This window comes from Asparagus officinalis, chromosome 5, assembly GCF_001876935.1.
Source record: "Asparagus officinalis chromosome 5, Aspof.V1, whole genome shotgun sequence".
Classification (NCBI taxonomy): Eukaryota; Viridiplantae; Streptophyta; class Magnoliopsida; order Asparagales; family Asparagaceae; genus Asparagus; species Asparagus officinalis.
In genome coordinates, this window is record NC_033798.1 from 94,040,104 (window position 1) to 94,056,410 (window position 16,307).

Genomic DNA, 16,307 nt, shown 5'->3' on the forward strand with positions numbered 1-16,307 from the left:
GGTTCGGCTGGCCATAATTGAGTACATTCCATTACTGGCAAGTCAATTGGGCATAGGTTTCTTTGATGATAAGCTTGGTGCTCTTTGCATGCAGTGGCTAGAAGATAAGGTATGCTAGTCCTTGCCCTACTTGGAGTTATTATTTTTCTGCAAACATTTCTTGGTATTGTACATCTTTTTGCGAATTTTTTTAATCACATGATAATATCTTAGTTCTGTCATTTTGTTGCTTGTTTTTCATTTTCATGCATGTTGAATCTAGAAATATTTTATTATGGGATATTTTATCATTTTGTCACTCTTGATTTTTCCTTTTGCTGTTATTATTCAATATTAGACTCTATTTGTGCATTTAAAGTCAGACTGTATCCTTTTGTTTTGGAGGACATCTCCATCTCTCTGATGTTTTTCTTTAGAGTTAATAGCTTGATTGTGCTTTAGATGTCTTGCCAACTCCAGTTATAGTTATGCTTTCCTGTTAAATAAATTTTTTTATGATTTTGTTTCTTTGATTACAACTAGTATCGGATGATTAGCGCATTCCAAAGAATGTCAGGGCAGAATTTTGGCTAGAATTTTTCGGATTAATCAAAGATGCTGTGAATATTTGCAGGTATTCTCAATTCGGGATGCAGCTGCTAATAATTTGAAGCGGCTTGCCGAAGAATTTGGCCCAGAGTGGGCAATGCAGCATATAATCCCACAGGTTAGTTGATTATAACTTTCGATCTAAAATTGCCACAGTGATCACTTATTTCTTTCCTGTTTGCTCTTATGGATTTTTTACTTTTCATTTTGCAAACAATTCATCCGCTACCTCAAATCAGTGCTTTCTATATGGGAAATCAAGTTGGCAATTTTAAAATTATAAGTCAGAGTGCTTGTAACTTGTATCTTTTACTAGTTTTCTATCTCCATAAAATCCATGAGTCTCGTGGATATGAATATTGTATCACTGACAGCAGAATATCAGATACTACACAGATCAATATTAAGAGAGTAAATAAACATGAATCTTGCACCAATAACGACAGAAATATCAGATACTACATAGATCAATATTAAGATAATAAATAAACATGAATTTTGCACCCACAACATAAATACCAGATATTACACAGATCAATAATAAGAGAATAAATAAATCTTGATCAACTTAAACTAAAAGAAGCATCAACTTTTAGTGTGTTGTGTAGCTTGAATTACAGTTTTGTTAATTAAGAGAGAGTTCACTGTATGCTTTTAGAATTCTTTCATCGCTACTAGAATCAAGCAAGGGACTTTAGAATTTGTCTGGTTTGCACATTAATTCTTGTGGGAAGCTATGAAAGTGCTCTAAAAATGTCTCTTGCAATTTGGCTGTAATAGGAGTACCTAGAAGTGCCTTCCAAATCTGTCAGGATTTATCAGGTTTGCTTGGTATCACTTCCTTGTAAAAGAACCATGGTATTGAGTTATTATAGCTATCTGTTGGATCAGCTGAAATTCATGAGCATAAAAATAAAAGTAATGATATTTTAACAGGTAAGTATAGTTTTCTATTGGTTACAGTTCAAATCCTTTCAAGATAGAAAAAGTTTGCACCTTGCTCAGAAAGCTTCTTAAGGGAAATTTATCTCTGAAATTTTCGTTGGGAACTTCCAAAGTAGGTCTTTTATTTTTATTTTTTGGAGATAAATAAATTGCGCTTGCAAATCACTCAGAGAGCTAAATGCATTGAAGAATATAGATGGTATCATGAACCTCAATTTAGCCATGTTGGGCATATAAAAAGATACGGACATCATCAATACTCGATACAAGAGCATGTAATCAAGCTTTTAGGCAACTTCTTAAATTGCATACCTTCCGATGGCTATGCTTTCTATTTTGTCCTACTGAGATCTGTGGTCGAGATTGAAATATGAACAGTTTAATTCCATTCATACTAAATAAAATGTTGCTGCTTGTTTTATCTTTGTAAGCAGGGCTATGATTTGTGTTCTGACTTAATTTGCGGGCAAACAAATTTTTGTTATTCTTATCTGTTTGTATAGGTTCTCTTCTCCCTTTCTTTATGATGATGATTATTTGATTCCTTTCTAGGTGCTTGACAAGATTAATAATCCACACTACTTATATCGAATGACCATTCTTCATGCTATTTCTCTTCTGGCTCCTGTCATGGGTGCCAACATCACATGCCAGAAACTATTACCTGTTGTAATCACTGCCTCAAAGGACAGGTAAGCTTACACATATATTAACTTTGCTTAAGATTTTTGGTTAGTTCGAGATCTCATTGGAAAATTTGCAAATTCGACAGGGTACCCAATATTAAATTCAATGTAGCGAAAGTATTGCAATCCCTTGTCCCTATTGTTGACCACTCGGTGAGTATAATGGCCTTGTTTTCTTTTTCTTTTTGGCATTTCCTTTCTTTTAACGATCGATTGCTGCTTGATCCCAGGTAGTGGAGCAAACTATTCGGCCATGTCTCGTAGAGCTCAGTGAGGACCCAGATGTAGATGTTAGATATTTTGCAAATCAAGCATTACAATCATGTGATTCTGTGATGATGTCAAGCTAGAAAACTTCGAAACTTGGTGACCTTGATGTTGCATAGTTTCCTTCACTCTCTGGCCACGGTTTGACCTATCTGCCTCTTTAATGAAATTTAGATTTCTGTTAGGGTGGTGGATATATGCTTCAGCGTTCTAGTGTTATTATCGTGTAACGCCACTCACTTATTTAATACTGGTTTTGTGTAGTATATTCGAGGAAAGAGAGCAGTTATTAATTAGCTTGTAGAAATACACTGAATTTGCCTTCATGCTCAAGAAACGCTAATTATTTCCATTATTTTGGTGGTTAGTTTTTTTACCCCCGCTTTTATCTTTAGTTTGACTGACGATACCTCGATCTTACTTGCTAGTGGCAAAAAGTGTTTATTTCCCCTTGAATGTGATCAGATAACAGTATTTGAAGTTTTTTTTGGCTTGGAAAATGTCCTGTAAATCTGGTTATATTTTTATTTTTTGTGGTCGGGTTATGGTTTCGGCTGTTGAAAGCTTTTTGATTATGTTCAAAAAGCTTGTGCAAATGATTTCTAATTCCCTTGGATCCATCTGTCTATACGTGGAATCTGTACTCGCACGTATCCTGAGATGATCCTAAGGGTTGTAATTTCCTCAATGTTTCTTGAACGCATCTTAGTATTGATGGGTTGAATATAGTCAGAATTAAATTTGTTATGGCGATGTCACAATTTTGAGGATTTCTCTTGGGACAAAGGTCAAAATGCTATGAGCTTGGGCTTATTTTCAAGCAATGGACCAAATGCCCGTGGCAGGATAAAGTGATGTAGAAGATTTGAGGTTATACGTGGTGGTAGTCATCATTATTTGAGTCATCAAAAATTTACACGGTCTCGTTAAGCTCTTACCCTTGTATTGTAGTGAGTTATGTTTATTCCCCCCTTTCTCCTCCCCCACCCCAAAGAGATGTTGGATGATATTTTCAAAAAGAAGGTAAATCTAAAATTATATTCGAAATGGTGAAAGCTGCCGTAGCAACAACTAATAATCATTATTGCAAGTGTTAAAAGACCCTCCAATTTCGTACTTTCATTTTCACCTATTTCTATTCAAACATTTTATTAGTCCAATTGAAAACTCAAAAATTTCATGACTCAATCTTCCTTCTCATGAGACTGGTCTCTTCGGCTTCAGACAGTACACATCTTAAATCCTTGTAATTGACTAGATTTCCGTGGACTTGAGAAAGAGAGACGCATGACTCTCTATTTAATAGCAAACCTTAGCGTGCAGCGTTCTGAAACTCTTGAATATTATACTCCTCTGTAACAAAAGTTACGCATGCTGTAAATTTAATTTACAGCCGTATCCGACCATTATAGTTGATAAAGGGGGTTAATTGGAAAATAAGTTAAGGATCAGGTGTTGAGGAATCCCAACACAGCATCCAGTCAGAAAATTAAATAAAAACTTTACTTTTGAACAGTCAAGATTTCTTCAAACTGACACCAATGATCCCATCCCCACATGACCCCCCCCTCATCAAACAACCTGTTTGTTACTTTACTATTATTATTATTTACTTATTAGAGCACTTGGATTTCATTGAAAAAAAAACATATTTTTTAGTAAAAATTCTCTTTAAAAAAATTAAAAATACATCTCTTCCAGCCACCAATCTCAACTGTCTACTTGCCCAATAATTAAACCTTTTTTTTCCGAACAGGTTATAACCCAATAGATCCATGAATCCAGTAAAAAGACTATCCTAATTTCCACGTGGAGACCTATGGTTGATTTTAGTTTGTTTTTGCTGTTCGGGAAAAAACAGCAAACTTGCTTGCCGACCCAACACGAGAGCAGGAGCGGAAGCCAAACGAATTTGTCGGTGGCAGCATCACGCTTCTACGTCCCAAACTCCGGATCACCGTACACGTGTCCACGGCAGAACCGGGGCCCACTCATTAGCAGCGGCCGGTTTCGTCGCTCTTTATGGTCTGGGTATTTTACCATATCCCCCCATGCAATGAAGTATAAACTACAATAGTGCCATTGTTGTTGTCAAGTGTTAACGTTACGCTGGAGGAATGAGGAGGATGATGGAGAGCACGTGCTCTCGGTCTACCGACTGAGTATCTTTTAATTTTGAGGCTTTTTGACTGAATTAAAGATTCGGGGCCTCGTTAATCGCGTTTCTTATGTTGATCCAAGGACCAAAACGCAGCGCAATCCAGGCAAAGGTCGAGCTCATTAAATGCTGCGCGCGCTAACTAATTTGCCTTAACCTCTTCATTGTGCCGCAATTATCAAGGATGATTAAGTACGAGAGGATTCTAATTATAATGGCTAGAAAAGTCGCCTCATGTGGTGGTGGCTTAATGCGCATCTCTTTTAATTTATCTTCTTCATTGTCAGGAGGAGTTTGGTTCAAATATAGTCGAAATTTTAAACCGAATACAAAGTGTTTAACGATAGGTGAAAATTTTCAACTATTTGTAGATAGGTGTATAGGATTAGTAACAGAAATAATCAGTTGATTCAACTTCTTCTGATGCTTCTATAATTGTAAATTAATGAAAAAGAAGAAAAAAAGTCTTTAGTGTAACAGGAAAGTACCCCTGTGCTATTAACTACGAGATAATCTGATAGAACTTTCAGCTAAATCTAAGCTAAGATGCAGCAACAATGTGCATCACAACTAATCTCACTTCTAAACTGTTGATGTATTAAGACCCAACGGCGAGATTAGCGAGAGTGAGTGTCCAAGCTACCTGAGTCGGCCCTAGTGAGGGTGACCTGACGTGATTAATTAATGGTGACATGGGACACATGTCGGCTCCAAGACGAGAATTAAGTCTTAGGTTAATTGCTGTCATAACGTTGCCCCCTGTCGCTTGGACTGAAGGTGACCGAGTCCGAGTGAAATAGGATTGTAGTTGGTCAGGCAGGTCCTGACGTGCATTTATGAGGGAAGTGATGGGTGGTTGTTATGGCGAGTGGGGCGACTCGATCTCATACCTTATTGTTGAATATGATCGCAAGGCTCTAAAATTCGTGTCTTGGTCTTATGAACGTGCCAAGGTCTTGCTGCAAACATATTAGGTGCAAATATTTGTCTTTATTAATTTAAATCGTGTGCCTTTTGAGTATCCATCGGGTTTTTTTTTGATTGAGACGACTCGGATTAGTGCCTTGGATTTACTCGTAATGACATCAAGGTCCTATGGTACGTGCCTTGGACTTAGGAAGATGGCAAGGTCTTTTAGCTGATTTAAGCCGAGTCGATATGCCTTGGTTTTACGTTGAGTAGGACGAAGGTCTTAGTGTTTGTTGTTCAGCATTTTCTACGCTATAGACATTTTCAGATAGAAATATTTTTATTTTATTAATTTGAACCGCGTACCTTTGAGTACCAGTCGGTCCTTTGGGTCGAGATAACCCCATACCCTGTGTGGAGAGTAGTGCTATTCGACCTACTGCCTTGAGTTTGTTCGCGATGACACTAAGGTCTTGGGGGTACATGCCTTGGGTTTAGGAAGATGCCAAGGTCTTGATATTGGAGTCGACCGAGCTGATGGCGTGCTTTGGTCTTGCTCATAAAAATGATGCCAAGTTCTTTTAAGTCAAAGCTGGCCGAGTAGAGACGTGCCTTGATTTTACCCCAAGAGGGTACCAAGGGCTTTTGTCGATGACACGTCTTGATCATACCCTGAGTAGGTGCCAAGGTCGGTGATGTGTCTTGGTTTTATTCATGAAAATGAAACCAAGGTCTTTTGTAGATGGAGTGCCTTGGTCTTAACTGAGCAGATGCCAAGTTCTTTTGAGTCGAAGCCGATGTCTACACATAGGTATATGGCACAAAGAATATCTTATTTTAAATATAGTGTCTTTAATTTGTTACCTTGGGGAGTACCATATGTGCTCTGGACGTAGACATGAGAATGATGCCAGGTTTAGTGGCAGAAGTGGGCCGAGTTGATAGAGATCGAACGACAAAATGTTGTGTATAGGTTAGTACGCAGCATAAAAATATCTCATATTTATAAGAGGAAAAACAATGATCGTATCTTGGAGAGGTAGTCCCCAAAACGTTCACGGTGAGCTTGGCATTTTAGCCTATCGGAATGGTAGCTTCTTATCTACAAGCTTTGGGCACAATGGGTCACCCATTCTTTTGTGAAAAAGAGATGAAGTGGCCTCACTGTGGGCGCCACATTGTTGATGTCCTGAGACCCAACGACAAAATTAGTGGGTAATCCTGAGTTTAGCAAGGGGGCTTAATGTCGATATGAGTGATATGGATATCTTCATATCTTTTTGAAGACCGGTCCCATGTCCGTATAAGAGAGCTGCATAATAACACTCGTTAGAGGACAAGAGTTTGGTTCTCTGGTGGTTCCTTTGACGGTCAAGTCAGTATTTAAATTTGAGTGGAGAAGATACCAATAAACTAAAAATAGTTTTACGTATGCAGAAGTTGTATATTTGTGGCCTCCTTGGGGGCTTCCTCCTCTAGTCCGCCTAGTTAGTAGGCAACGAGCCCTATATATACCTGTAGGCTGTCTAAAAATCACAATAGATAGTTAATCCCTCATCAAACACCGATGATGGAAGTTACAATCTGACGAGGCTACAATTTGAGAACTTTCACGTAGAAGGTTACAATCTGACGACCTTCACAACAACTAATGAAAGCCCCAATTCAACAGCCTCAATCTGACGACTCTCATATTTTCAAGGAGCCAAGACGAAGATTACAAGAGGACGATCTGTGCAAAGCTCTAGCAAAAGAGACTACAAATTGACGGTCTCTTCATATTAGAATGCATATATCTCTCAAACCGTAAGGAATTTGGCAAAACGGAGGAAGCGAACCGAAGCCTTTGGCTGGGTTCGGATGGATCCATCTCGTCGAGATAGTCGATTTTCATATATAATTCGTCCAATTCCGACGTACGGTTTGAAAGTTATGACATGTTCTTCGCAGCAAGTTATGTTCTGAAGTCCGTCTGCAAGACCGGACTTCGTCAGAACATTGGACTTAGCCTGAAGCTCGCCAAGCCTGCCTAAGGTTTGCCTCTACATTACAGAGCCAAAACACACAGGGCAAACCAGCGTTTTCGACATCAAAACGCGGAGTTAATTTCCAAAACAGCACGAACTGTGCGTTTTCAGCCTTTAAACAGGCTCAACTCTGCGTTTTCAACATCAAAACGCAGAGTTAATCTGTTTTCAGCCTAAAACGCAGAGTTCATCTCTAAAACAGCATGACCTGTGCGTTTTCAGCCTTTAAACAGGCCCAACTCTGCGTTTTTAGCCTAAAACGCAGAGTTATCTCCAAAACAGCACGAACTGTGCGTTTTCAGCCTTTAAACAGGCTCAACTCTGCGTTTTCAACATCAAAACGCAGAGTTAATCTCTAAAACAGCACGAACTGTGCGTTTTCAGCCTAAAACAAGCTTAACTCTGCGTTTTCAACATCAAAACGCAGAGTTAATCTCTAAAACAGCACCAACTGTGCGTTTTCAGCCTTTAAACAGGCCCAACTGTGCGTTTTTAGGCCTAACTCTGCGTTTCAGGTCCATAAACGCACAGTTCGGGCCCAGAACGCTGTTTTCAGCGTTTTGACTCGTTCAAAGCACTAACAGAACGGTTTCAAAACCGTTTTCCCCACGATTTAGGGAGCTGTTTAAGAGGGGGCGGTTACACCCCCACTCAGCCGATGGAGGAGCAAATTAAGGGGGCAATTACCACCCGTAACCCCCTATAAATATCAGAAACTCAACTGAGTTCGGGGCTTTTGGCTTTTGGCTCTGGGATCTGGGATTTGGTAGCAACAGAGGGCTCGGAGATCTTTTTCTTTGGGAGGGAGCAAAGGAGAGATCTTCGGCTAACTTTGGAGGGGATTTGTTGGAGTTTTGGAGACCAGCAACAGGAGCTTCTTCCTTGGCTTATTAACCGAACTTTCGGTTTAAATCAACTCTTTCATAGAGATAAACTCGCTCTGAGTTATCAACTCGTTAAGAGTTATTTTTAAGACTTTTTTTCAAAAGTTCAAACTCGTTCAGAGTGGTCAACTCGATCAGAGTTCAAAACTTGCTCTGCAAGTTCTTCTAAAACTCGTTCAGAGTTATCAACTCGTTAAGAGTTATTTTCAAACTTGCCACGCAAGTTCTCCACAGCGTCAAATCGTGAGGAGAAAATCACGTTCCAGTGAATCAATACGTTTGGATCGTCAACGAGAAGCAAACTCGACGCGAGCATTCGAGGGAGGCATCTCATCGCCACCGTGAAGAACCCAGAATTAAACAAAGGGGAGAATCAAAATCATTCTCCTCTCTTTTGTAATCGAAATCCAAATTGTAATTGATTTTGAGAGGAATACAAGTCAAATTTTTCTTTCATTGTCTTTTTACATCAAATTTCCAACAAACAATACCCAGCTGAGAGGGGTAAATATATAACTGTGGCTAAGTCCATGCAGACAGCTGACACACCAAACAGCTGATAAATGTCCGCTGTGAGTGGCATGGGTCATCCAGGTGGTTAGTACAAATCAATAGCAACTGCTTGGTGCTGACGGAGCCTGATGAGTCATGAAGATTTTTGGGACTAGAGTAATGATGATCTTTGACCGTGCATTTAATGTGATGGTGACTGGCTGTTGACGGGGGGTTTGAGGATACACAGTCTCTCTAGTCATTCGGTCGAGGGCCAACTAACGACGCCTTTTTTACTCGGCCTCGAGAGTTGTCGGCTGAGATAGTGGTGCGAGTGTAGAGGCTTGTGGGCTCAATCTGATAAGTAGGTCTGCAAGTACCACCTTTCGAGTCGATCGTGCAAGATGTCTATCCAGCTCTTAGTGAATGAGGATGGTTGACTCAATTGATGAGGTCGATGAGAGCTCGTCTCGACTCGGCCTTCCTCATGGGGGATCAAGTGTCCATGCTACCTGAGTCGCCCCTAGTGAGGGTGAGCTAGCATGATTGATTAATGCTGACATGGGACACGTATCGACTCCAAAAGGAAAATTAACACTCAGGTTAATTGATGTCATAACATAAATTAGCTAGCTTGGTAAGAAAAATAGTTGATATCGAAGCTGCCGAATCGGCGAATTCTTTCGACGGCACCGTGGTTAAGCAAGAAGGAAGAGTTCTCTTTGGGACGAAGAAAATGACTCTGATACCATAATTATAAGAACATAGCTTTTGAAAAGAAAAGAAATAATCTTATTCAATATTGCATTGAGATACTTATATCAAGAACAAGGAGAGAAATTCTAGTATCGGAAAAAATCGTGGACTAAAAAAAAAAAAACCAAGACATCATCCAACAATTAGGACCAAGATCACGCTCAAATCTCAATCATCACAATTCACAATACAAAGCCAAAAAGAAATAATTAGCCTCCGCTTTCACGCGTCCTCACTCGAAAAATCCCAGTTCTCACTAAAAACCCCAAATGCCAAGGGTCTTCATATATATTTCCCCCTCTTCGCTGGGGGAAAAAAACCCATCACTTTACTCACTCCCACTCTCTACGCCCAGCATCGAGATTCTCGTCCCGAGATGCGCCCCCTCGTCCCCCTCGTCGTCCTCCTCCTCCTCTCCGCCGCCGTTCCCCTGTCCCGCGGGCACAACATAACCCAAATCCTGTCCCACCACCCAGACTTCTCGACCTTCAACCACTACCTCACCGCCACCACCTCGCCGGCGAAATCAACCGCCGCAGACCATCACCGTCCTCGCCCTCAAACAACGCCGCCATGTCCTCCGTCCTCTCCAAGCACCTCCCCCTCCAAACCCTAAAGAACCTCCTCTCCCTCCACGTCGTCGTCGACTACTTCGGCGCCAAGAAGCTCCACCAGATCACCGGCGCACACGCTCTGGTCTCCACCGTGTTCCAGTCTCCGGCCAGGCTCAGGCATGGCGGGGTTTGTTAACGTCAGCGCGCGGACCACCGCGGCGGACACGTGTCGTTCTCTGCCGACGGGTCCGAGGTCAGCTCGGCGTACGTGAAGAGCATCAGGGAGATCCCTTATAACATTTCCGTCGTTGAGATCAGCAAGCCGCTGGTTTCTGATGCCGCCGAGGCGCCTACTCCGTCGCCGGCTGACATCGATTTTATCGACATCATGTCGAAAAAAGGTAAAAGGCTAGCGGTAAATTTGTTCATATATTAAATGCTGTTTGTTACCGACGGGGGGCCGAGGTGGGGTCCACGCGCTGGGGTTTACTTCCCAGCAAGTAGTGGGGATTGAGCTCGGGCTTTGGCGCGGTGATCCTGGTGCCTTGCCGAGATTTTCCTCCTCGTATTAAAAAAAAAAGAAAAAAGAAAAAAATTCCTTGCATGGAAATGGAAAAGTCGCTGATAAATCTTTTTGTTTTATGCCAATGATTCAATGAATCATTGTCTACTGACTACACAATTCAATGCGTGATTTCGATCACTCAAGTTAATTTGGTCCCACTAGAGTACTAGCGTATCTACCATAGCAAATAGTAAGTAAAATAGAGATCATAACTGAGGAGTCTTTTATTACTCTGTTTATTTTGAAAGACTGTAGTAAGTAAATACATTTGGATTAATAATAATCCAGCGAGAGTTTATTTCTTTTGAGTTAATTTGATTCGAAAGAAGAGTAGACAGGCATATCCCTCATGGACTTTTGGCCCTCTGCAACCCAGAACAATTAAATTGTGTTTTTTTTAACCTAAGTAACTCGATGAGAGTTAATTTGATTTTAAATAGACTGGACAATTTGTTTTCTTTTCAGTGTACACATCGAAACCTTGTTTTGTTCAAATGGGTATTGTACCAATTATAGTGTTATAAACTACTTGAAAGTTTATGAGCTCAAATGACCTTATATTTTCTCCAAAAATCTTCGTCTGCTCTGCTTCTTATCAATCAATTCCAGGATGCAAAACATTCGCCGATCTCCTCACCGCCGAAAACGTCACCGAGACACTCAAGGACAAGGTTGACACCGGCCTGACAATATTCTGCCCAATCGACCAAGCAATGGAAGCGTTCATGCCCAAATTCAACAACCTATCCGCCGATCGCCAGACCTCCATCCTCCTCTACCACGCGATCGCCGAATACAAATCTATGGAGATGCTCAAATCCGACACCGACGTAATGCACACCCTCGCCACAGAAGGCAAATCTCACAGCTACAACTTCACCGTCGAAAGTGCAGGCGAGGTTGTAACTTTAAAGACAAAGGTGACGACAGCGAGGGTCACGGGGACGCTTGTGGACGAGGACCCGCTGGCGGTATATACGATTGACGAGGTGTTGGAGCCGAGGGAGTTGTTTAAGCCTGAGAAGACGAAGGCAAAGGAGAGAGTCCAGAGAAGGCGGGGAGAGGCGGGGAAGAGTAAGAAGAGGCAGGCGTGCACTGCCTTTGCCTTCAGCGCCGACGCCAGCGGGTCCTGAGGAGCAGCCGGAGGATGACGAGTGGCAGATGAGTAGTGTCGGCTCGGCTGGCGGAGGGTTTCAGTGCAGCGATGGGCGGCGGTGGCTGCGGCGGCGGGTTTGGTTATGATTGCTTAATTATGTTTCTTTATTTTTAGGGGGTGTTTTTTAATTGTAATTGAATTTGTAGAGAATAAGTAGGGGAAGGTAAGTAGTCTGTTTGGTGAATGATTGGATTGATATAGGGGTTTTAGATTGTGATGTTTTGGATGTTTGTTAGTTTATATTAAGATTGTGTAGATGGATGATATTGATGTTTTCATGAAATGATTATGTTGTGCTCTTCAATAGTGAAGACATTGTAAAGTGAAGTCTTCTCTATATAACGGACTGTTTCAATTGTAATTTGTTTTTTTTTTAATTATTTGTAATTGAATCTGTAGGGAATATGAGGGGAGGTAGTTTGTTTGGTGTTTGATTGAGTATTTAGATTGTGATGTTGTTGGCTTCTTTTAGGACTTTAGATGGGTGATGTTGATGTTATCATGAAATGATTAGAGTAGCTATAAGTGAGGGGAGTAAAGGTGACTGTTCTTCTCTGGGGTGTAAAGTGCGGTGATCATATTGTTTGGTATAGGGGGAGCATAATAAATGGCTTTAATAGGAACCCCTTCTCTATAATGGACTAATTAACTTATCAAATTAGCTTTAATTGTAAGAGGAGAATTAACTTCTTCTTCATGTAACAACCAAATTGGCAGCCTAAAACCGGATTTCATGAACAACCATAAAACTAAGTTTCAGGATCGCACTTAATTTATGGCCGAATCGCACAAAAAGCTTGGTTACTTGATCCTCGTTTGGTACGCGAGAAAGGACTCAAATGAGAATGGAATGGTGGAAGAAGGAATGAAATAGAATTAATGTGAGAATGGAATAGTCATTCTCATCCTCACGTTTGTGTGTAATTTATAAAATAAAGTAGGAAGTGACATATTTTAAAATTATATATTTTATTGATTCTCATTTAAGTGGGAATGCACATTCCCTATCATTTCATTGGGAATGCTCATTCCCACATAAAGTGGGAAATGATAAGAAGTGAGAATGAGCATTCCAACTTAAAAAAAGAGGGTGTATTTGGTAAAAAGGAATGAGAAGTGAGAATGACTATTCCATTCCACCTCATTCCCGCGTACAAAACGATGCCTTAATCCTACATTACCATGTGACAATAATCTAAGTTAATGTTCTTTTGAGAAACTTGTAACACTAACCAACGGATTTGGATCTACATGGTGATGGTTGGTGTAGGACGAAAGTCCCCAAGTTTATGGGGCTAAAAAAAAGGGGGGGAGGGGGGGGGGGGGGGATAACTAATGGATTTGGATTACGTTCGTATACTAAGAAAAGATAATAGAGAGTTTCCTTATCTATTGCTAAGTATTAACATTATTTTTATTATTTGATCTGGGCAAAAATATACGCATCTACAATTATATATTTAAACATAAACGGATGTTTATGAAAAAACATTTCTGAAATTGGAAGGCGAAGAAGGTGCAAATCCATAGCTCATCCCTGATCAGAACAATGACCCTTACAAATTAAAAGAATATTCAAGCATCATCAAACACTTACCTTCATTTCAATTCATCATGTTACAACTTAATCACACATCCTATATAAGAAATTTAAAAAAAAAAAAAATTGAAAAACACAAACGCACAACAAAAAACCCCTCTAAAAGGGCAATCTCTCTCCCACTCGTTATTCCATGTTCAATGCATTGGAACTCCACTACAAACAAAAATATCACAACAAATCCAAATCCCTTGAAGGAAAAAAAAAAAAAAAAAAAACAGAAATAGAACCTAAGCTGCCATGGCCACTCCGCGCCATCGCCGCCAAAGCCCACCACATCACGTGGCTCTCTCCTCCCTCCGTTCTCATCCGCCGCCTTCTGATCCGCCGGCTGCCCATCGGGCCCGCCGGAGCATCAGCCGACGCCGCATGCTTCTTCTTCTTCTCCTTCCCTTCCCTCCGCCGAGCATGAGGCAGCCTCCGCCGGCGAGGGCGCCGGCGACGGAACCTCCGCAGGCTTAAACAGCTCCGCAGGCTCCAAAACCTCATCGACACTATAAACCGCCAGCGGATCCTTATCCACCACCGTCGTCTTGATGCTCGCCGTGGTCCCCGCCGACTTGATCGTCACGATCTCACCGTTGTTCTGCACGGTGAAGTTGTAGTTCTTGGCGACGCCGTCGGTGGCCAGAGTGTTCATGACGCCGTTGCTGGATTTGAGGGAGGAGAGGGAGTAGTACACCGGAACCCCGTGGTACAGGAGCAGAGAGATCTTCCCGTCGGCGGTCAGGTTCTTGAATTTCGGCGCGAATCCCTTGACCGCGCCATCGTTAGGGCAGAATACGGTGAGGCCGCCGGAGACGGAGTCGGAGAACGATTTGGAGGCTTCTCCGGTGCCCGCGGTTAGTAGATCGGCGAAGTTCTTGCAGCCTGAAAGGTCAACGACATACGTTTCCAGTTAAGGAAGTAATGGGATCAGTGGAATAATTAAGCAGAGAGTTTTCTTTTTCTTTTATTTAAATTAAAAAAACCTTTTTTGGACATGAGGCCGATGAGATTTGCCGGCGGAGGAGGCGAGGATGAGGAGGCTGAGGGGCCGGGAGCGTCGGCCGAGACACCAGAACGCGGGAGGAGAGGAGCAGGATAAAGAGGAGGAGCTTCATCGTTGGAGCGTTTAGTTTGGGGAAGGGGAAGGGGAGAGTGAAGTTCCGGGGTGGGAGGGGAGGGGAGATCTGGGGGTAATGTTTGTTGAGTAAAACAGATGCCACCGGGTCTTGCGCGTAATTACGGGGAGATGCCACTGGATTTTTAGCCGCGCTCTTTTTCACTCGATCTTCTGTTCCGTGATCCCCGTCTCTTTTTTTCTGGCGCTGATCATGTTGTCCGCACGTGACGAGCAGGGTGGTAAGTTTTGGTAGTCTGTGGAGTGAGATCCGTGTGAAATTCGTGGTCGTACTACAGCTAGCGCTGGCATGGGAGTTAATTAGATGCGATCATGCGAGGGCCTGCTGTTCTAGATTTGGAAGCTGCCCTCAAAATAATAGAGTGGAGTTTCTGTTCCCCCCATCTCTGCTCCTCACGCCTTCACATGCGACAGTCCTTCGTGAATCACTTGATTTCTATGTTTGTAACAGTTGAAGTGACTTACCTTTGAGGTTGTACTAGCGCTAGCTATATCCACATCTGTGACAACTTACCATAACACAGGGCATTAAATTGCAAGGTAAGAAACTTTTAGGGCCGTTGTTTGGACGTAATTTTTGGAGGGTGGAAGCCTGCAAAAGTTCTGAAAAAATGTTCTTCAATTTGGATCGATTTTTGTAAGAAAACCTGCCAAAGTTCTGGCTTTTCCCCCTCCAAATAATGCACACGAATATGATCCTTATGGTACCATAGTTAAATTTGTTGTCAAAATTTGACGATACTATTACTAGGCAAATTGAAATGGAAAAGGTTGATAGATATGGTGATTAATTAGATTCAAGATTTTTTTTTTTTTTTTTGAAGTAAAACGGTGGGAAACTACTCCCCTGTTTCACTAACAAGAATTTAACGGAACAATCTAGAAGTGCGCAAAAGTCGGAAGACAATTAAAAGCGAAAAGGCAAAGCTCGTGATTAGATTCAGGTTTTGTTTCCAAAGAAATTAAAGGTGATTTTTGGGCTACAGAGATAACTTCCAATACGTTAGAAGTATGCATAAAGATATAATAAAACAATGATGTTATGTAGAGTTTTGGTGCGTTAACGGTCCTTTGTGACAATAGTAACGTGAGAATTTTTTTATACACGCGTACGTACGTGCATGAATTTGACGGATGGAATCTAAATACGAAATGCCTTAATTATACAGATAATATATACATATATCTGGTATATATGATCCCCTCCCATATTGGTATGAGCTACAACAACAGTACTATAAGCAACCACAAGATGATCGAACTTTATATATTCCGAAAATATTCCTTATAATGTCACAATACCAATCCAAGCCATCACAACTCCTCGGAAAATAAATTTTATCGGACCAGTCTTCATCGCATTGCTAGTATCCGTGGGAGGAGATTGAGGCGGAGGAGGAGGAGGAGGAGGAGGAGAATCCGCTGTAGCACCCGCATCCGATGCGGGTGGGCTCGCAATATCGGGTGAGGCCGCGGTATCAGGAGGCATTGCGTAAGAATCTGGGTTTTCTGCCTCAGCTGGGCCTGATAATGGACCAGCTATTGGGCCCAACATCGGGCCTGAAGCTGGGCCCGCTAGTGGGCCTGATACAGGGCT

General features: G+C 41.6%; 3 protein-coding genes across 3 annotated transcripts in view; 2 read left to right on the top strand and 1 right to left on the bottom strand.

Annotated features, from left to right (window-relative positions):
- LOC109840215 (serine/threonine-protein phosphatase 2A 65 kDa regulatory subunit A beta isoform-like) overlaps positions 1-2,859 on the top strand; it is a 9,091-nt gene extending 6,232 nt beyond the window's left edge. Inside the window, 5 exon segments of the mRNA XM_020408774.1 lie at positions 1-109; positions 614-706; positions 2,086-2,225; positions 2,306-2,372; positions 2,450-2,859. The exon segment at positions 1-109 is cut by the window's left edge and continues 8 nt beyond it. Coding sequence (XP_020264363.1) covers positions 1-109; positions 614-706; positions 2,086-2,225; positions 2,306-2,372; positions 2,450-2,569 — 529 coding nt within the window. The 3' untranslated portion in view covers positions 2,570-2,859.
- On the top strand, positions 9,996-11,964 carry LOC109842190 (fasciclin-like arabinogalactan protein 2). The gene is given in 3 exon segments (XM_020411091.1): positions 9,996-10,221; positions 10,224-10,667; positions 11,441-11,964. Coding segments are annotated over 3 exon segments (1,101 nt in total). The 5' UTR covers positions 9,996-10,088.
- On the bottom strand, positions 13,551-14,633 carry LOC109840216 (fasciclin-like arabinogalactan protein 1). Its single transcript, XM_020408775.1, has 2 exons — positions 14,559-14,633; positions 13,551-14,457 (listed from the first exon to the last, which is right to left on the bottom strand). The coding sequence occupies exons 1-2, from the start codon at positions 14,569-14,571 to the stop codon at positions 13,943-13,945; spliced, it is 528 nt and encodes a 175-aa protein (XP_020264364.1). The 5' UTR covers positions 14,572-14,633; the 3' UTR covers positions 13,551-13,942.